The sequence below is a fragment of the Panthera tigris genome, chromosome B4 (genome assembly GCF_018350195.1).
Source record: "Panthera tigris isolate Pti1 chromosome B4, P.tigris_Pti1_mat1.1, whole genome shotgun sequence".
In the NCBI taxonomy this organism is placed as follows: Eukaryota; Metazoa; Chordata; class Mammalia; order Carnivora; family Felidae; genus Panthera; species Panthera tigris.
This window is the reverse complement of record NC_056666.1, coordinates 59,907,883-59,929,677: the sequence shown is the minus strand read 5'-3', so window position 1 is coordinate 59,929,677 and position 21,795 is coordinate 59,907,883. Positions and strand designations below refer to the sequence as shown.

The 21,795-nt window shown below is 38.5% G+C and overlaps 1 protein-coding gene across 2 annotated transcripts in view; it reads right to left on the bottom strand.

Moving 5' to 3' along the window:
* The window catches only part of ARNTL2 (aryl hydrocarbon receptor nuclear translocator like 2), a 134,667-nt gene that overhangs the window by 11,468 nt on the left and 101,404 nt on the right, over positions 1-21,795 (bottom strand). For both annotated transcript variants that reach the window (XM_042990801.1, XM_042990802.1), the window contains exons 9-13: positions 5,705-5,945; positions 5,161-5,267; positions 4,856-5,006; positions 3,867-3,925; positions 3,002-3,110 (exon numbers count right to left, since the gene is read on the bottom strand). In XM_042990801.1, coding sequence (XP_042846735.1) covers positions 3,002-3,110; positions 3,867-3,925; positions 4,856-5,006; positions 5,161-5,267; positions 5,705-5,945 — 667 coding nt within the window. The remainder of the gene's footprint in view (positions 1-3,001; positions 3,111-3,866; positions 3,926-4,855; positions 5,007-5,160; positions 5,268-5,704; positions 5,946-21,795) is intronic.

Below are 21,795 nucleotides of genomic sequence, written 5' to 3'. Positions count from 1 at the left end.
ACGTGCCTGGTGACTTTCGCTGACTGGCTAGAGCTGTGGCTAGCATGGGTGCAGATTCCAGGGCACTCTGAGCTAGGGCTGCCCTGGTGGGATAGCTGGAGCTGATGTGGGCATGGGCCAGTGTAGTCTCAGGGCTCTCTGCACAGAGGGTGCCCTGGCAGGACAGCAGAGAAGGGGCAGTGTAAGCTGGGGGTGCCTGGGGCTCTGGCAGAGTACCTAAAGGTAAGGCAGGGCTGAGTCTGAGGGTCCTGGGGCACATTGTGAAGATGGCATTCTGATAGGGTGTCTGAAGCTAACGCAGGCACGATCCAAGTGGCCCCAGAGTGCTATGGACCAGAGGTGCCCTAGTAAGTCATATGGAACTGAAGTGGTTCAGGTCTAGAGTATTCTGGGCTGCTCTGTACCCATGTCAGCTTTGCAAGACAGCTGCAGCTGTAGTGAGCACTGACCAGGTGTGTTCTGGCATGTGTTATACTGGGACAACCTTGGTGGTACAGCAGGGCTGGTGTGGGCTCGGGGCATGGGGCTCACTGAAGCATTAGGCCACCCAGAATGCCGAACCCTGCTTCCATCCACACTCTCAAGGTGGAGGGGAAATATAAACTGCGGCCACCATCCCCTCTGACCTGGACAAAGTTCCAGCAGTTCCCCTGCTATTTGACAGAGTTCTCGGCTGGTTCCTGTATATCTAGTTGACCTTTTAACCCATGACTTTTTTTATGTGCCCCACAGCAGATGATCTGCTCACAGTATCCCTTCTCACTGCTGTTTGCAGTGTCAAGGGTGAGGATTCCCTTTGTTGCTGAGTCTCTATTTCTCTCGCTATTCTTTATGTGGTCTCTGTATCTTCAATTGTGCAGAAGCTGTTTAGTCAGCCCTCTGCTCTTCTTCAGGAGAAACTTCTCTATAAATAGGTGTAGATTTGGTGTGTCTGTGGAGGAGGTGAGTTCAGGGTCTTCTAACATCACCCCCTTGGAACAAAATCTCTTCTTTATGATTTTTCTGAATATTTTCTTTTCTCTAGCATATGTTATTGTAAGAATACAGTATACAATACATCTAACATACAAAATATGTGTTAATTGACCATTTATGTTATTGGTAAGGCTTCTAGTCAACAGTAGGCTATTAGTAGTTAGCCTTTGGAGGAGTCAGAAGTTATACGCGGATGTTTGACTGTGAGGGGTGATATCCCCAACTGCCATACTGTTCGAGGGCCAGCTGTATATATTTTTAACTGTGTGGGGAGGGGTGAGCAATTGTTGAAGTTTTTTGGCCATTTATAATTTTTCTAGTCTACTCTCCAAATTCTTTACTACTTATTTTATTCCGCAAGCTCTTTTTAAAAATTGGTTATGGCTAGTATCCAAAATCTATAAAGAGCTCACCAAACTCCACACCTGAAAAACAAATAATCCAGTGAAGAAATGGGCAGAAAACATGAATAGACACTTCTCTAAAGAAGACATCCAGATGGCCAACAGGCACATGAAAAGATGCTCAACGTCGCTCCTCATCAGGGAAATACAAATCAAAACCACACTCAGATATCACCTCACGCCAGTCAGAGTGGCTAAAATGAACAGATCAGGAGACTATAGATGCTGGAGAGGATGTGGAGAAACGGGAACCCTCTTGCACTGTTGGTGGGAATGCAAACTGGTGCAGCCGCTCTGGAAAACAGTGTGGAGGTTCCTCAGAAAATTAAAAATAGACCTACCCTATGACCTAGCAATAGCACTGCTAGGAATTTACCCAAGGGATACAGGAGTACTGATGCATAGGGACACTTGTACCCCAATGTTTATAGCAGCACTCTCAACAATAGCCAAATTATGGAAAGAGCCTAAATGTCCATCAACTGATGAATGGATAAAGAAATTGTGGTTTATATACACAATGGAGTACTACGTGGCAATGAGAAAGAATGAAATATGGCCCTTTGTAGCAACGTGGATGGAACTGGAGAGTGTGATGCTAAGTGAAATAAGCCATACTGAGAAAGACAGATACCATATGGTTTCACTCTTATGTGGATCCTGAGAAACTTGGCAGAAGTCCATGGGGGAGGGGAAGAAAAAAAAAAAGAGGTTAGAGTGGGAGAGAGCCAAAGCATAAGAGACTCTTAAAAACTGAGAACAAACTGAGGGCTGATAGGGGGTGAGAGGGAGGGGAGGGTGGGTGAAGAGTATTGAGGAGGGCACCTTTTGGGATGAGCACTGGGTGTCGTATGGAAACCAATTTGACAATAAATTTCATATATTGAAAAAAAAATTACACTTCAGTTAAAAAAAATAAAATTAAAAAAAATTCTTTAATAACTTTATTATTTATACCCTATATAAACTTTAATATAAATAAAGGTTAATAAAGTTATAAAGTTTATTTATAAAGTTTAAATGAAGTTTAATAATGTTATACTATCAAACTTCTATAGTAAGATATATTCATTTTATCACCTGAAACACACATTTTCTGCAATTTATTATTTACCTTTTTCAGAATGGTTATTATGCTTAAGTTTTGAGTTTTTATATAATTAACTTTTTTCTTTATGAATTATAGGTTTTTTGTGATGTTTAGAAAGGAGTTTCTAAACTAAGATTATAAAAATCCATACCTGTGTTCTTGATACACTTCTTATAGTTTTTATTTTTTTAAGTTTATTTCTTTATTTTGAGGGGGGAAGGGGCAGAAAGAGAGGAGGGAGAGAGAGAATCCCAAGCAGGCTCTGACAGCAGAGCTCTGACATGGGGCTGGAACCCACGAACCATGAGATCATGACCTGAGCTGAAGTTGGCCCGCTTAACCAACTGAGCCACCCAGGTGCCCCATATAATACTTAACCTTTTTTTGTTGCTACTATAAAAATGATCTTCTCTTCCATTATGTTATTGAACTGGTTATTGTTTGAATATAGGAAACTTACTGATTTTTGACTACTGGTTTTATAAGTATAATAATTTTACTTGTGAAGATATTTGCAGCAATAAAACATTACCTTTGTAAGTCCAGGGCTTCATTTACAAGATCTGTTCCAATACTACCAGGGCCAAGTACTATTCCAGTAGACATTCCAGGTACATTAATATAAGATGGTTTTGAGGATTCTAAATAATAACAAAAGGGAAAATCCAATTGAAGACTTCTAAAAAGTTATGTATAACTTTGGTTAATATGTTTATCTCAATTCAAATACATTTCCCATTTTCCTTTTTAAAAGAAACAGACTAGCTACATCCTAAAATATTAGAAATATTTATGCTTGCATTACAAACATAACTCATGATGGCTTAAGACGTGTATGAAGAATGATAGGAGTCAAATGTGTAGAACATCATTGAGGGTATAATCATGACCTGTAACCCTTGAGCACAGACAGTTCCTTCCCATTTTAATCTCCACACTGAAGCCAGAGTAATACTGCTTTATTTTTAATATTCCTTCATATTTCTGTTTTTATTTATACAAGTAATAGAATAAAATATTCCTGTGGTGAAAAACCAAGATAAGCAAAAACTCCCCATTAATACTTTTCATTAATTTGCTCAACAGATATGTATTGAGTGCCACAAACTACAAGGAACTATGCTAGCCACTAGATAGATAATGGATAAAATACCATTCCTACTCTTGAAGAACTCGATCAAGGGGCAGACCAGATGAACAAACAACTAATTGCAATACAGTGTAAGAGTATAATGGAAGGGTAATCAAAGAATTGTAGAAATTCTAAAGAGGATAACTTTAGCCCTACAAGTCTTTGCAATATTACCTTGAAATCTTTCCCTCTCCAAGACAGAAAAAGATGGTAACAATAACAACACTCCTAGTAATAAATCCCCATCATTTAAAACCAAGCTTACCTTCTGATAATTGAGAGCTGCAAGGAAGTAACGATGCTTCTCTAACCTCACTATGTCCCCTAGAATGAAGAAACACCATAGGTGATTTTTTTTTTTAGGTGAAGGAAATTGTTAAATAAGTAGAGCTTTAATGTAGTGGCTTTATTAGTTCTTGACCTTTTTGTTTTATATATACTTATTGTTAATGTCACCACTAGAGATCAAAGTATTTATGTGCTAAGTACCAGGACATTTGCTAAATGTCCTATTACCCTATAAGGTACATTTTCTCAGTTACAAACTCTCGGTTTGTATACTAATGATAAGAAGGCAAGGATTATTAGAATGATAAACAGGGGATAGTGCTGGAATGCCAAGCTTTGGGGGCCTTTTAAAAACCTAAGTATAGTAGATCAGGAAACAGAATTGGGTTAATGTTACAGCAATTACAATGAAAAACTTACAGAAAAATAATGATACTTAAAATGGGCTATGCTATCCTATTAAGCAAAGCAGGGAAAGTTGTTCTTCCTTTAAGTTAGCTGACACAGACATAGCCATGGTTTGGCAAGCAGTGCTTAGGCTGGATTTGTGCTTATCCCTCGGCCAAATATTCCTACACAATCACATGTAGTACCTCAGGCTTAGAAGATGTCTATAAAAATGATCTGTGGGACAAAACAATTTCTTACGATGATATATAGTTGAAAGCTACAACCACATCATTTATTGGAAGGTCATGACAAGGCCATGAAAGGTAGGAAGAAAGAACTTAAATGCATTTACTATCACATTTTATACCAAGCAAAAAGAAATGTATTCCAAAAGGGAAAACTTTCAGCCTAATTCTGAGAAGTAACGCCAATCAACAGTGAATGAATTACAAAAAGTATGTACTGAAGTTATAAAGCCAGATGATCATGCAACTTTAATGGTTTAGCAAGACAAGAAAAGACATGACACTTATTTGAAATCAACATAAAGGTCTTAACAACATAAAAGTTACTTACAAAACTAAATTGTTGACAGACACAATATATTCCAGTTCTTTGGTCCAAGGATTTGTGAAACTAAACCACTGGCTTTTTAAAGTTACAAAAGAGCCATCTTTCTTTCTGAACTTGTATGAATCTGTAAAGATTTTCTCTTTACTCTGTAGAACTTAACAAGAAAGGATAATAATCAGCATAACGGTCTACTGTTACATAAATCAATCCCTTGAGGGTTAATTCAAGTTTCAGATTTCACAGGGATGAAAAATGAGTTGAAGCTATAATTAAAAAGTACCAAAAAAATTACCCTACTCAATGCCTACCTGCTTTGTGCTTGTCAGTCAAATTACTATGGTCATCCTGATGAAAATATTCATAACAAGAAGTTCCCAAAAGTTCCTGAGGCAGGTATCCTAAAATTGCTGTTGCCCTGGTTTTAAAATCGAAAATAAACTTCAGATTGGTGAATGCATTCCCTTCCAGAGACTGTAGGTCCACATACAGTCACAATAGTGGGAAAGTGACAGGGGATGAGTAAGCCATATGCATCACCGGGCCCCCCCTTTGGCTGCCCTAGACCCAGGCTAGAATGGACATCCCCCCCAGCCCAGGGTAGACTCTTTTTACCATTCACCAATAAAATTGTGGCCACAGACCATGCTCAGTTTCTGCACCACTGGCTCAGAAATATTCCAAGTTTATTTTTTGACTTGAACAAAATTATGCACATATCCACATTCTTTTTTCATTTAAACTTATTTCCTGTTCTGAAGCCTTAACAATCTAGCAGTACTATCAAGGTACATCTTTAATAGCCTTAAGTATCCCATTGAATGCTAATCATTATGGCAATAAATAAATGTTCACCTTTGGTCCACATAGACAAACTTCCCGTTCATTGCAAACCGGGTTATAAATTCAGTTGGTTTCACTTTAATCTCTCCACTGTTCTGTGGTACAATATATGGATGTAACCTTCCAATGGCAACAAGGCAGGTAAAATTACTACTGTCTTTCTTACTGTCCTTTTCTTCTTCCATTCCAACAATATTTGGAGGCCAGCTTCTCAAGTAACCAGTGCAATGGATAGTACAGAATTTTCTATGATCTAATTCAAAAGTTAAAAAAAAAAGAACATTTGTGTTATTATGAATAAACTCTTAAATTTCCTTGACATTTATAATAGTTATAATTGTGCTATAAAGTATTCTTGATGCTAAAATACGAAAGGGGAAAGGTATTACATTGAAAAGAAATCATCAATTACATTTAATAACCTTATTCTTAATGGGTTATTTTTCTCATCAACTAAATTATACATACTACAATAAAAAGTTAAAAGATTACTTTAGGTCTAAATAGGCCTGTAGCTAAGTATATTTCCAAGTCAGTTTTTAAAAAAATTTTTTTAATGTTTATTTCTGAGACAGAGAGAGAGCATGAGTGGGGGAGGGGCAGAGAGAGAGGGAGACACAGAATCCGAAACAGGCTCCAGGCTCTGAGCTGTCAGCACAGAGCCCAACGTCGGGCTTGAACTCACAAACCGTAAGGTCATGACCTGAGCTGAAGTCGGTCACTCAACTGACTGAGCCACCCAGGCACCCCTCCAAGTCAGTTTTTTAAATAACAGTTGGGGTGCCTGGATGGCTCAGTTGGTTAAGCGTCCGACTTCGGCTCAGGTCACGATCTCACGGTCCATGAGTTCGAGCCCCGCGTCGGGCTCTGGGCTGATGGCTCAGAGCCTGGAGCCTGCTTCTGATTCTCTGTCTCCCTCTCTCTCTGCCCCGCCCCCGTTCATGCTCTGTCTCTCTCTGTCTCAAAAATAAATAAAAACGTTAAAAAAATTTTTTTAAATAACAGCAATTCACATCTGTTAGAAAAACTTAAACTTCAAGCTCCCTTGCTCTTAACCACAAAGGTACTATTTTTGGCTTAATAACTTTTTGGTATAATTCATATTCAAAAATTTATACAAGACAGCATACATTCTTAAATTTCTTATGTTAGCACTTATACTGATTAATAGATATCTATGGTTATAATAGATTATAAAAAATAGAGAACATTTGGAGAAATTCATAAAAGGTATAAAAATAAAATTTGATTTGATTTCACTTTTCAGAAAATTCTCAATTAACTCATAGGAAAAGACTTAACAGGCCCAATCAAAATAACAAAGAATTGGAGCTATCACCACAGAGCCTGACATTGGGCTCGAACCCACGAACCAAGAGATCATGACCTAAGCCCAAAGTTGGACGCCTAACCAACTGAGCCAGCCAGGTGACCCTTAAATGTTTATTTTTGAGAGACAGAGAGTGAGCACGTGCATTTGTGCAGGGGAGGGGCAGAGAAAGAGAGGATGACAGAGATTCTGAAGCAGCCTCTGAGCTGTCAGCACAGAGCCTGACGCAGGGCTCAAACTCATGGAACCATGAGATCATGAACTGAGCCGAAGTTGGAGGCTTAACCAACTGAGCTACCCAGGTGCCCTTCAAATATCAGGAAATTCTTAAAACAATGAGATACAACACTGCAGTACTGCATAAAAGATAAGCAGTATACAGATTATGGCAACTCACACACAAAAAACCAATTTACAGGTTAAAAGAGACGGGAGGGGAAAGCCTGGTAAAAATTATTTAAAACAGTTGTTTGTGATAAGAGTTAGAAAAGACCAGAACACTCATTGTTTTAAATCAGCACTATTTGGTAAGACTGTTATTACAACAAATCTTAAAAAAGAATTTTTTTTAACAGAAGATGATATGGGCTGTCTTGTAAGACAGCACCTAACAGTAAGAGCAAAGACTTGGAGAACACTTCTTGTGCATGCTGTTTTAAGTGCTTTAGATGTATAATTAATTCTAATAGCCCAGTGGTGTTCCTATATTAGCACCACTGTCTCAGGAAACTGAGTTAATGCCAAAGTCACAGCAGAAAAGGGTGGAGCTGTGAGTGCTCTGTCTTAGAAGGTGTTCAAACATGAGTTGTCTGGGTGACGGAGGGGGAGGAATACAAAAAGGTGTTTCAGTCACAGGGAACAGCCAGTGTAAACCCAGAGCAGAGAGTGTCAGATGTGGGTGAAGGCATGGTCTGTGATGGGGGTGTGGCTTGACAACAAAGCAGGGAACAGATAGATTTAGCTCTTGTAAACCGTGTATAGGACATTGTACTCATCACCTATCAGACATCACCTCCTCCATGGTCCACAGATGCCTTAAATTATAAGTTGTCTCTTCTATTCTCAATCCAGATATTTCCTTTAATTTTTTTTTGTTTCAGGTGTACAACACAGTGATTCCACAAGTTTAAACATTATGCTATACTTACAAGTAGCTACCATCTGTCACCATACAATGCTCTTACAATATCATTGACTGTGTTCCTTATACTGTGCCTTTTATTCCATGACTTATTTGTTCCAAGACTGGAAGCCTGTATTTTCCACTCCCTTTCATTCATTTTGTCTGATAACCTCAACCCAACTTAAAAATGGGCAAAGGACCTAAATAGACGTTTTTCCAAAGAAGACCTAAAGATGGCCAACAGACACATGAAAAGATGCTCAGCATCACTAATCATCAGGGAAATGCAAATCCAAAGCACAATGAGATGCCACCTCACATCTGTCAGAATAGCTAGAATCAAAAACATAAGAAATAACAAGTGTTGGTGAGGATGTGGAGAAAAAGGAATCTTCATACACTGTTGGTGGGAATGCAAATTGGTACAGCCACTGTAGAAAACAGTATGTTTTTCAAAACCTTAAAAACAGAAGCACCATATGATCTAGTTAATTTCACTGCTTACCCAATGGAAAAAAAAATACTTACTTGAAAGGATATATGTGCCCCATGTTCATCGCAGCATTATTTACAATAGCCAAGATATGGAAGCAACCTAAGTGTCCATCAATAGATGAATGGATAAGGAAGATGGGAGATACACACACACACGTGCACACACACACACACACACACACACACACACACACACACACACTGGAATATTATGCAGCCAAACCACATCTTTATCACTTACTCCCTATTCTGCTTATTGGCACCATAATCAACCCCAGTAGATAAATGACAAACCTGGGAATCCTACCAAGTTCTTTCTTTATAACATCCAAGATACCATAAAGGAATTATAGTAAGTGGTAAAAACGAGGTTTTTATTAATATTAAAACTAGATAGCAGTCAAAAGTAAAAAAGCTTACATACACTGAGTCTGGCATTTCTGATGACACTAGCTTGCAAATTTACAAATGATACCGACTAAAAATATTCTATTCAACTAAAAATGTAGGTTTAAAAAAGTGTCACATTCATATGGAATTTCATCACACAGAACCTCGCATTTTGCTGTGATTCTTCTCTAACAACAGGGTTGCCAACCAAATTTCCAACTTAATCTGTCTCACAATCCTCACTGTGAATATTTATTCATTGACACATTTTTAGTTGGGATTATGTAATTCCATCCACTGTAATCCATTCAATCAATTATCTAAGGTATTGTTTTAATCCCATAAAAAACCTCTTATTTCAAGAATTCTTTAGATTTTTACCTAAATATTGGGGTCATCAGCCCCAATCCTCATCAAACTATTTACATCAGCTCCAAAGGGTAGATTCAAGTATAGCCTACTCCATGATTTTTGAAGAGGGAGGAAATTTTATATTAACCCAAACACTGTCTTCGTTTACAGGACATCTTTTCAAAATCCTTTGTGAAAATTTTCTTCAGATTGAGGGCTAGGTCTCTCAGCTTGATATCTTGCTGTCTTGGGTTAAATTCTCACAGAAGCAGAGCCTGAGACAAGGATTCTGGTACAAGAAGCATATTTGAGGGGTGATCCCAGGAACACTGGTAGGGAAGTAGGATGAGACAGGGAAGAGGAGGAAGCTAATAAAGGACATGTTCTCTAGCAAGTTGCCACTTTGGAAAACCAACATTATATCTGGGCGGGGGGTATTTGGGAAATAAAAATGTAGAACAAGAGCCTCAGAACTAAGTAATCTGAAGGAAAAGAGAGCTAGGAAGTTTATCCATCAGCTCCCTTTAGGCATTGGATGAGGGATGCTCACAGGCAGCATTCATTCCCTAGCACTTGAGGTCTGCCCCTAGCTAGTATAGGCAGAACTGTCTCTAAATAAGGGAGAAGGTCTAGTAGAGTCTAACAGAGGTTCGACATTGGAAACAAGGTGCCATGCCCTTGAAGTGGTAGGTGCTAAGAGGACAGGTCATGGTGTACTGACAGCATCTGCCACACTTGCACAAGGAGCCAATGGGATTCTGGGTGTACTCCTGCATGGTTATCTTATTAGGTTCAGGAAACACCCAAGATATTTGGTAGTAGCCATCCGTTCTGCATCAGCCCTTGACTTCACAAGCAGAGACACATGAATATTCCTATCTTACAAGCTTTTTCAAAGTATGAATCTGTAACATTTATGTTAGAATCAGGCAGAAATAATGTTTTTAATGTCAATCTGGCTTTTTAAAAAGTTTTTATTATGGAAAATCTCAAACACACAAAATCAGAGAGAACATTACAATGAAACCTCACTAGAGTGTGTCATAGCCAATCATGAGAAATGGTTTTTCCATAAATCTTAAGTTCAGTTTCAAAAATTAGCATAAAAAGGCTACTTCCTAATGACTCTTTTAAATTAAAGTATAACTAGGGGCACCTGTGTGGCTCAGTTGGTTAAGCTTCTGACTCTTGATTTCGGTTCAGGTCATGATCTCATGGTTCATGGGGCTGCATTGGGCTCTGCACTAATAGCAAGAAGCCTGCTTGGGATTCTCTCTCCGCCCCCCTCTCTCTCTGCCCCTCCCCTGCTTGTGCGCGCTCTCTCTCTCTCTCTCTCTCTCTCAAAATAAATAAACATTTTTTAAAAGTTTAAGTGTAACTAAAACATGGAGGCAAGAGATCAGTGGTTGCCAGTGGTGGTGGTAGGGGGTAAGAGGAGATGAATAGGGCAGAACACAGTGGATTTCAGTGCAGTGAGACTACTCTGTATATATTTTTTAAACCGTTTTTTAATGTTTATTTATTTTGAGGGAAAGAGAGAGTGAGCGGGGGAGAGGTAGAGAGAGAAGAGAGAATCTTAAGCAGGCTCCACGCTGTCAGTGCAGAGCCTGGCATGGGGCTCAAACTCACAAACCTGAGATCATGACCTGAGTCTAAATCAAGAGTCAGATGCTTAACCAACTGAGCCACCCAAGCGTCCCTACTCTGTATGATATTATAATGATGGATACATGTCATTATATATTCGTCTAAACCCACAGAATATACAATACCAAGAGTGAACCCCAAGGTAACTGTGGACTTTGGGTGATTATGATGATGATGTGTCAGTGTAGGTTAATCCTTGGTAACAAATGTACTATTTTGGTGGGAAAGGTTGGTAATGGGGGAGGTGTGTGCATGTGTGGGGGTAGGACTACAAGGAAAATCTCTGTCCCTCCTTTTCTTTTTTTTTTTTTAATATGAAATTTATTGTCAAATTGGTTTCCATACAACACCCAGTGCTCATCCCAACAGGTGCCCTCCTCAATGCCCATCACCCACCCTTCCCTCCCTCCCACCCCCATCAACCCTCAGTTTATTCTCAGTTTTTAAGAGTCTCTTATGGTTTGGCTCTCTCCCTAACTTTTTTTTTCCTTCTCCTCCCCCAAGGTCTTCTGTTAAGTTTCTCAGGATCCACATAAGAGTGAAAACATATGGTATCTGTCTTTCTCTGTAGGACTTATTTCACTGGAACCCTCCAGTTCCATCCACATTGCTACAAAAGGCCATATTTCATTCTTTCTCATTGCCACCTAGTATTCCATTGTGTATATAAACCACAACTTCTTTATCCATTCATCAGTTGATGGACATTTAGGCTCTTTCCATCATTTGGCTATTGTTGAAAGTGCTGCTATAAACATTGGGGTACAAGTGTCCCTATGCATCAGTACTCCTGTATCCCTTGGGTAAATTCCTAGCAGTGCTATTGCTGGGTCATAGGGTAGGTCTATTTTTAATTTTTTGAGGAACCTCCACACTGTTTTCCAGAGCGGCTGCACCAGTTTGCATTCCCACCAACAGTGCAAGAGGGTTCCCGTTTCTCCACATCCTCTCCAGCATCTATAGTCTCCTGATCTGTTCATTTTAGCCACTCTGACTGGCGTGAGGTGATATCTGAGTGTGGTTTTGATTTGTATTTCCCTGATGAGGAGCGACGTTGAACATCTTTTCATGTGCCTGTTGGCCATCCGGATGTCTTCTTTAGAGAAGTGTCTATTCATGTTTTCTGCCCATTTCTTCACTGGATTATTTGTTTTTCAGGTGTGGAGTTTGGTGAGCTCTTTACAGATTTTGGATACTAGCCCTTTGTCCGATATGTCATTTGTAAATATCTTTTCCCATTCCGTTGGTTGCCTTTTAGTTTTGTTGATTGTTTCCTTTGCTGTGCAGAAACTTTTTATCTTTGTGAGGTCCCAATAGTTCATTTTTGCTTTTAATTCCCTTGCCTTTGGGGATGTGTCAAGTAAGAAACTGCTGCGGCTGATGTCAGAGAGGTTTTTCCCTGCTTTCTCCTCTAGGGTTTTGATGGTTTCCTGTCTCACATTCAGGTCCTTATCCATTTTGAGTTTGTTTTTGTGAATGGTGTAAGAAAGTGGTCTAGTTTCATCCTTCTGCATGTTGCTGTCTAGTTCTCCCAGCACCATTTGTTAAAGAGACTGTCTTTTTTCCATTGGATATTCTTTCCTGCTTTGTCAAAGATTAGTTGGCCATACTTGGTCTCTATTCTATTACATTGGTCTGTGTCTATTTTTGTGCCAATACCATGCTGTCTTGATGACAAAGCAAACCTCCTGCTTTGGTCTTCTTCTTCAATATTACTTTGGCTATTCAAGGTCTTTTGTGGTTCCATACAAATTTTAGGATTGCTTGTTCTAGCTTCAAAAAGAATGCTGGTGCAATTTTGGTTTGGATTGCATTGACTGTGTAGATTGCTTTGGGTAGTATTGACATTTTAACAATATTTATTCTTCCAATCCATGAGCACAGAATTTTTTTCCATTTCTTTGCATCTTCTTCGATTTCCTTCATAAGCTCTGCATAGTTTTCAGCATACAGATGTTTTACATCTTTGGTTAGGTTTATTCCTAGGTATTTTATGATTCAGGTGAAATTGTGAATGGGATCAGTTTCTTTATTTGTCTTTCTGTTGCTTCATTAGTGTGTAAGAATGCAACTGATTTCTGTACATTAATTTTGTATCCTGCGACTTTGCTGAATTCATGTATCAGTTCTAGAGGACTTCTGTCCCTCCTTTTCAATTTCACTGTAAACCTAAAACTGCTCTAAAAATAGTCTTAATTTAAAAGCTTAAATGTAAGTGATGTGTCATGGTAAACACGAAGAAAAACACCTTTAGTATGAGCTTTCCTCATTAATAGGAAGTGATCTTAAAACATAATCCCATGGGCTAATTATTACCGGAAAGAACATTTAGAAGCAACTATAAAATATAAAAATATATTTTTTAATATTTTTATAAAATAAAATTGTATCTTTATTCGATTTTGTGTGTTTGTAAAATATAATTATTTCATTTGATACTCTCCTTGGCTAAGGTAGAATACAGGTGTGGGAACCCACCCACACATGTGGCCAATCAAGGTTCAATTTTGCAGTTACCTTATCCTGACCCAGTTATCTGTCTACATGTCTGTCTACATTCAGTTGTCCTCAAACCAGGCACTGCAAGGAAAGGCCATACAATTGTTAACACATGGCCTTACTATTCCTTAGGCCAAATTAGCCGTATGCCTTTGGCACAGAGTTCTGGAATATTAAGTGAATATTTGGTTCAAGTGCTTGAGCAGATTAAAAAGTCTCTTTTGAAAAGATATTTGATTCTGACTGCAGGCATCTGTGTGTGGGCAGGAATACATTCCACCACAAAAGCCAACCCCTTGCTGTGTGTCTGCTGCACACATCTAGAATGCATCTCTTTCATTAGTAACCTTTTGGCATCTAGGAAGCTGCTTTCATAGGTAGTATGGCATGGTGGGAAGAATACAGATTTTAAAGCCATGTTCATGATTCTGCCACTTTCTATGTGACTTTAGACAAATTACATAGCCTTTGAAGGCTTCAGTTTCCTCGTGTGCAAGATGAAGATGGTTTGCACAGGATTATTATTCAGATTAAATTAGGCATTTACTCAAAGTGGCATAGAGTTTTTTTTTTTAATTTAAAAAAAATTTTTTTTAACGTTTTATTTATTTTTGAGACAGGGAGGGACAGAGCATGAACAGGGGAGGGTCAGAGAGAGGGAGACACAGAATCTGAAACAGGCTCCAGGCTCTGAGCTGTCAGCACAGAGCCCGACGCGGGGCTCGAACTCACCGACCGAGAGATCATGACCTGAGCGGAAGTTGGCCGCTTAACCGACTGAGCCACCCAGGCGCCCCATCAAAGTGGCATAGAGATTTTAAATAATTACTGATTTTCTTGCTGAAGAAGAGAATTTTATTTTGTCCTCCTTCTTTCGGAGCCACAAATAATGGCTTCCATTTATCAAGCATCTACTAGGAGCCAAGTACAGCATCAGCCACATGTAATCCTAACTCCTGTGAGGTGGTATTATTCTTATGCCCACTGGATCAGTCTGCGAGGGCTGCGATAACAAAATACATAGACTGGGTAGCTTAAACAACAGAAATTTATTTTCTCACGGTTCTGGAGGCTAGAAGTCCAATACAAAAGTATCGGCAGGTTTGGTTTCCCTGAGGCCTCTCTCTCTGGCTTGTAGATGGCTCACTTCTCATTGTCTCCATAGGGCCCCTTCTCTGTGTGTGCACATCCCTGGTGTCTCTGCCTCTTCTTATGTGGAAACTGGCCAAACTGGATTAGGGGTCCACTCCATAACCTCATTTGACCTTAATTACCTCTTTAAAATCTCTCTAAATATATTCTTCAAATATTGAGGAATTTGCTTCCAGTTGCACAGGTGTTAAACAGCCCCTACTGAATTCAGACTTCAGGCCCCTTCTGCTCTGTCCAAAAGCCTGTCTACCAACATGGTTGTTGCCAGGCAGAGCCACTTCCTTTGACTCATCACAAAATTCAAATGTGAATTAGTTCTAATATAGCAATTGAAATAGATATAGTTTTCCAGGAAGATTATCCAAATTTATTTAAAAAGAAACAAAATCTTCCCTGTCTCTTCTATACGTTTCTACCTTAAAATAAAATAATTCCATTTAGAAATCATGTAGGAAGATTAAAGCTTGATTATGACATTCTTTAAAAATGCTGTTTGGATTTTTTTTTTAACCTAGGCTATATGTAGGTCTTTTTGCTTAAGATTTAGTATTTTCAAATACTGTAATGAAATCATGCTTCACAATACTGTAACATACTATGCAGTCCATGGAGAGCATCTTATTTCCTTTTTGTGTGTTTGCAAAGGGTTAAGAGACTAGACACAGAAAGTGCCCTTTCTCTTGGCACTTACTTGGGTGCCCTTATCTAAGAAAAATCCTTCAAGAATGTATATATCCAGTTCTAGAATTCCACAAAGGCTAAAACAAAAAAATCTAAGGTGGCATAGAATTTAGACAAGGTAGAGTCCTACCACCAACTTACGACTTGTAGTTCCATATTTCCAGCCAAATTTTAAAATGCCTATTCAATAAACACAGATTTTTTCAACCAGACCCAGATTCCTTTGGTTCCCACTGCAGAGCCTTTCCAGATTGACTTCTCATGAGAATTATGTTCAAATTCAAGTTGTTGCCTATCTTAGCCAGAGCTCCCATAACACAGCATCACAGACTGGGTGGCTTGAACAACAGACTTACTTCCTCACAACTCTGGAGGCTGGAATTTTGAGATCAGGATGACTGCATAGCTGAGTTCTGGTGAGGGTTCTTGTTCTGGCTTGTAGACTCCTACCACCTCACTATGTGAGACAGTAAACTCTCGGCTGTTTCTTCTTACATGGGCACTAATTACATCATGGTGGCCCCACTCTCATGACTGAAACTTCTTGGGGTCAAATCTTTTAAAATGTTTAGATTGCTTTTTGGGTGAAACAAAAACATTATAATGTAGATTAATTCACTGGATTCTTCATTGTTGTGGATCTGAGAGCAATTATGTGGTCAATCAGGGAAAACAAAACAAAACCCAAGAAGATGGTCATTTAAGCTTTCAGTAAATGAGTGTCTACAATGTGTCACACGTCATAGAAACATATGAAACTCTCATTCTAGTGTGAGATGCAAATACAAAAAATTATTGTGATACGGTGCAGCAAAGAGCTTAGGGTTATTAATGGGTTACCTATCAAAAGTAGCTACCTGGGACTTAACCCAACCAGAAAGGGAAGATTTCTTGGAAAGAAGTGTTGCCTGTGTTTTAATGGTTCTGGATCCAAACCACTAGGCTTGCATTCTCCATTCCTTCCAGTAGGGTGGCCTCATGTTGCTGCTGGTATTCTATTTCAGAGATAGAAGGCTGGTAAACCTTCAGGGCCATCTGGGTAGGTGCCTGAGTTATAGGCTTGACAGGCTCAATCTTCTCTTCCATACTGGCACCTTCTCAATTCAGGAATAAACTTTTGCTATGGTAAAGCATGTTATCAAACTGCCTTCTTAAATCTTTCATGTTGCCACTGATCATGCTGTGGGGTCTGCCTTATTAGGGGACGGATCCTTTGAAATGTTTCTTAAGGCTCTCTCAGCTGGTCTACATGTCTTGGCTCTTGTGTGGTGTTCACAAGAGATCCTAAGGCGGAGAGTATACTCAGGGTGTCCAATTTGGTACTTCATAATCTATTGCATAATGGCCACTTAGCTCCCACTGGACCTAATACAACACAGAAATGTTCTTCCTTACTAGCAGGTTAGGGGCCTATTAAAAATGCAGAGATGTTCCTAGGGGCACCCCCGAGGCTCGTCTGTTACTTATCTAATTGCTAAAGCAGTGGCCTTCAAACATTTTTTATTGTGCATGCTATGAAAAAAATTTTAAGCCCTTTCATGTGCATACACTTTATATATCTACTCTTATACCAATATATTATGTGTATTATAAAACACAAAAACTAAAATTAAAAATATGAGAGAAAAAAGATGAAAAACATTGTTTTAAGAACAATTTTATTCATGGTAAAACTTTTGTTCTTGAAAAATTAGAATACATCTTAGTTAATGAAGCTACATAATTATGGCTTATTATTTTTTAAGACCATGTTTTAACACATTGTGAAAGAGTTATGTGAAGGTCTGGTTCTAAATCTGGTTTTGTTCATTACTTTGGCCCCAGCAAATGGAATAGTGTTTGGCCCATACTGTGTACTTAGTAAGTATTTCTTGAAAAACAATTCTTTTTTTAACACAATACCATATAATGGCGTGTTACTTTGCATCCCTTCCCGGTCCCACATTCAGTGGCCTCATGTGGGTAAAAGAGTGACTACTTACACCACAGATATTGGCACAGCTACAGATCAGGGCTTTAGTTGTTTTCCCCTGATTGTCTAGACCTATGAAAATGGTGGAGAAATTAATAATGAAGATTAAACGTTAAAGCATGTTGTGCCTTTAGTTGTTATGTAGTAAACAGCACAAAAATTGAGTAAATAATCCTCTAATATTAAAAAACTATCATTTCAGCAAAGTCACTAATAATTTAAAAAATGAGTGATGTCCTGACAACATTTCTTTATGATTTCACTTTCACCTTATTACTGTAAAGGGAAGTATGTCAACCAACATTCATATCAGAAGTGCGTTCAGAGAGCTGGTCATTGAACAATGACCAGCACACCTGGTCCCTAGCCCATATGGGTCTCCAAAGTTGGTCTCAACTGCCTCCCTTCCTATCACTGTCTCCTGTATCTAGGATGTAGTCACACTGTTCTTTGCCAAGTGCCCCCAAATGCCAAGTGTCTCCTTTCTGTTAGGAATTTCTTCCCAGAGATTTTTGCATAGCTGGCTCCTTCTCATTATCCAGGTCTCAGATATCAAATGTCACCTAAGGAGACATTCTCTGAGTATTCTGAAGTAATTAGCTCTTTCTAGTCCCTGTCCTCATTATTCCATATTATTGATCTCATTGTACTTTCCCCTACCTAAAATATTCGTTAATTTGCATGTTGACTGGCTGCCTCCTGTGTCTATAATACAATGTTCACTAGAGCAATGACTTGTCTGTTTTTAGTGTATCCTTTGCATTTGGTATGGTGCCTGGCACATAGTAGGTACTCAGTAATTATTGACTGACCAAAATCTGTTTAATTAGATACTACTATGTTTGGCAATGGTATCACACTTCTACCACTTTTTTTTTTTTTTTTTAGAGTGAGCATCAATGGGGGTGAGGAATGTGGGGAGGGGAGGGAGGGAGGGAGGGAGGGAGGGAGGGAGAGAGAGAGAGAGAGAGAGAGAGAGAGAGAGAGAATCTTAAGCAGGCTCCATGCTCAGCACAGAGCCTGATGTGTGGCTTGATCCCACAACACTGGGATCATGGCCTGAGCTGAAAGCAAGAGTTGGATGTTCAACTGAATGAGCTACCCAGAAGCCTTTCTACCACTTTTACTTAAGCATAGCAAATTTGCAGGGATTTTTTTTTTAAACTAAGATTATGACAGAAGCTATGAGAAAATGCAAGTGAGGAAGAATCTCCACCAACAAAATTTCAGCACCAATCTTGGACACTGCTGCCCAGGGCATCTGTTTTCCTCTACTTTCCTTGTTCTCTCCTCCTCTTCTGCTCCTAGATAATCTCTTACTTGAGAGAGGAGCCTAAAACAGTGGTTCTCAGAAAGAATAGAGAAGTTGAGAATCAAACCTGTGAGGCTGCAAAGTTTAGAAGCACTGAGGGTGAAATCAAGTTTTACAGAAGTAAAAGTATGGTTACACTGGTTACTAGCCGTGCACCAAGGCAAAGACATGACTAAAATACAGTGCTAAATTAGACCATTTGGAAACTCTTCTATTCCCAGAAGACAAATTTTTCTGAAAATCTTTTTTTCAATTGAAATATAGTTGACACAGAATGTCACATTAGTTTTAGGTGTACAACATAGGGATTTGACAAGTCTATATGTTATGCTCACAGCAAGTGCAATTAGCATACAGCACTATAACAATATTATTGACTGTATTCCCTATGCTGTACCTTTTATCCCCATGACTTACTCATTCCTTAGCTGGAAGCCTGTTTCTCCCACTTCACTTCTCTTTGTCCATCCCTCCCCAGCATCCATCTCTCCCCTGGCAACTATCAGCTTGTTCTTTGTATTTATGGGTCTGTTCTGGTTTTTGATTCCACATATAAGTGAATTCCTATGGTATTTGCCTTTAATCTGACCTATTTTACTTAGCATAAAATCCTCTATATCCATGCATATTGTTGCAATATCAAGATCTCATCCTTTGTGGCTGAATTAATATTCCATATTGTGTGTATGTGTGTGTGTACACTACTTCTTCTTTATCCCTTCATCTATTGATGGACACTTAGGTTGCTTCCATATCTTGGCTATTGTAAATAATGCTGCAATAAACATAGGGGTCATATATTTTTTCAAATTGGCGTTTTCATTTCCTGGGAGGGGGGTGTTAAATATTCAGAAGTAGAATTACTGCATCATGGTATTTCTATTCTTAATTTTTTGAGAAACCTCCATAGTGTTTTCCAAGTAATTTACATTCCCACCAAAAGTACACAAGTGTTCCTTTTTCTCACATCCTCACCAACAGTTGTCTTTTTGACTGTAGCCGTTCTGACAGGTATAAGGTGATATCTCATTGTGTTTTTGATTTGCATTTCCCTGATGATTAGTAATGTTGAGCATCTCTTTTTAAATGTTTATTTGGGGGGGAGACAGCATGAACGGGGGAGGGGCAGAGAGAGAGAGGGAGACACAGAGTCCAAAACAGGCTCCAGGCTCTGAGCTGTCAGCACAGAACCTGATGTGGGGCTTGAATCCGCCAACTGTGAGATCATGACCTGAGCTGAAGTTGGACGCTTAACTGACTGAGCTACCCAGGTGCCCCTGTTGAGCATCTTTTAATATACCTATTGGCCATCTGTATGGTTTTGGGAAAATGTCCATTCATTTGCCCATTTTAAATTGATTATGTCTTTGATGTTGAGTTGTATAAGTTATTTGTATGATTTAATATTAATTCCTTATTGGATATATCATTTGCAAGTACCTTCTCTCATTCAGTAGGCTGCCTTTTCATTCTGTTGATGATTTCCCTCAAACTTATTTTGCTGTAGTCCCAATAGTTCATTTTTGTCTTTGTTTCCCTTGCCTGAGGAAACATAACTGGCCAGACAAATGTTGCTAAGGCCAATGCCCAAAGCATTACTGCCTATGTTTTCCTCTAGGATTTTTATGGTTTCAGGTCTCACATTTAGGTCTTTAATCGATTTTATTTTTGTATATGGTGTAAGAAAGTGGTCCAGGTTTGTTCTTTTACATGTAGCTGTCCAGTTTTCTCAGCACCATAAATTCAATAGATTGTCTTTTCCCCATAGTCTTTTCTTATTTTTGTTGTTGTAGAGTAATTGACCATATAAGTGGTGGGTTTATTTCTGGGCTCTGTGTACTGTTCCAGTGATCTACATCTATTTTTGTGCCAGAACCATACTGTTTGTATAACTATAGCTTTGTAGTATATCTTGAAATTTGGGATTGTAATATCTCCAGCTTTTTTTTTTTTCCTTAAGATAGCTTTGGCTATTGTGGTCTTTTATGGTTCCATATAAATTTTAGAATTATTCTAGTTCTGTGAAAATGCTGTTGGTATTTTCATAGGGATTGCACTAAATCTGTAGATTGCTTTGTGTAGTATAGACATTTTAACAATATTAATTCTTCAAATCCATGAGCATGGTATGTTTTTCCATTTGTTTGTGTCATCTTCAATTTCTTTTACCAATATTTTGTAGTTTTCAAAGAATGGGTCTTTCTTCTTGGTTAAGTTTATTCCTAGGTATTTTAGTGTTTTGCATGCAATTATAAATGGAATTGTTTGCTTAATTCTCTCTGCTACTTATTAGGGTATAGAAACACAACAAATTTCTGTACACAAATTTCATATCCTGCAACTTTACTGAATTCATTTATCAGTTCTAGTAGTTTTTTTGAGTGTCTTTAGAGTTTTCTCAGTATCATGTCATCTGCAAAGGTGACCATTTTACTTCTTCCTGACCAGTTCAGATACCTCTTATTTCTTATCTGATAGCTGTAGTTAAAACTCTCAGTACTATGTTGAATAAACGTAGCAAAAGTAGAATATCCTTGTTCCTGACCTTAGAGGAAAAGCTCTGTTTTTCATGATTGAGTATGATATCAGCTCTGGGTTTGCCATATATGGCCTTTATTGAGATATGTACCCTTAAAACTCATTTTGATGAGAGTTTTTCCCATGAATGGGTGTTGAATTTTGCCAAATGCTTTTTCTGTATTGATTGAGATGATCATGATTTTTATCTTCATTAATGTGATGTATCAAGTTCATTGATTTGCAAATATTGAGTCAACTCTGCATCCCTGGAATAAATCATGCTGACTGATCCTTTTAATGTATTGTTGAATCTGGATGGCTAATATTTTCCTGAGGACTTTTGCATCTATGTTCATCAGAGATATTGGCCTGTAATTTTCCTTTTTTTGTAGAGTCTTTGTCTTGTTTTGGTATGAGAGTAATGCGGGCCTTATCAAATAAACTTGCAGGCATTCCTTTCTCTTCTATTTTTTTGGAATAGTTTGAGGGGAATAGGTAATCTTTTTTTTTTTTTTTTTTTTTTTACATTTATTTATTTTTGAAAGACAGAGCACAAGTGGGGAAGGGACAGAGAGAGAGAGAGACACACACAGAATCTGAAGCAGGCTCCAGGCTTTGAGCTGTCAGCACA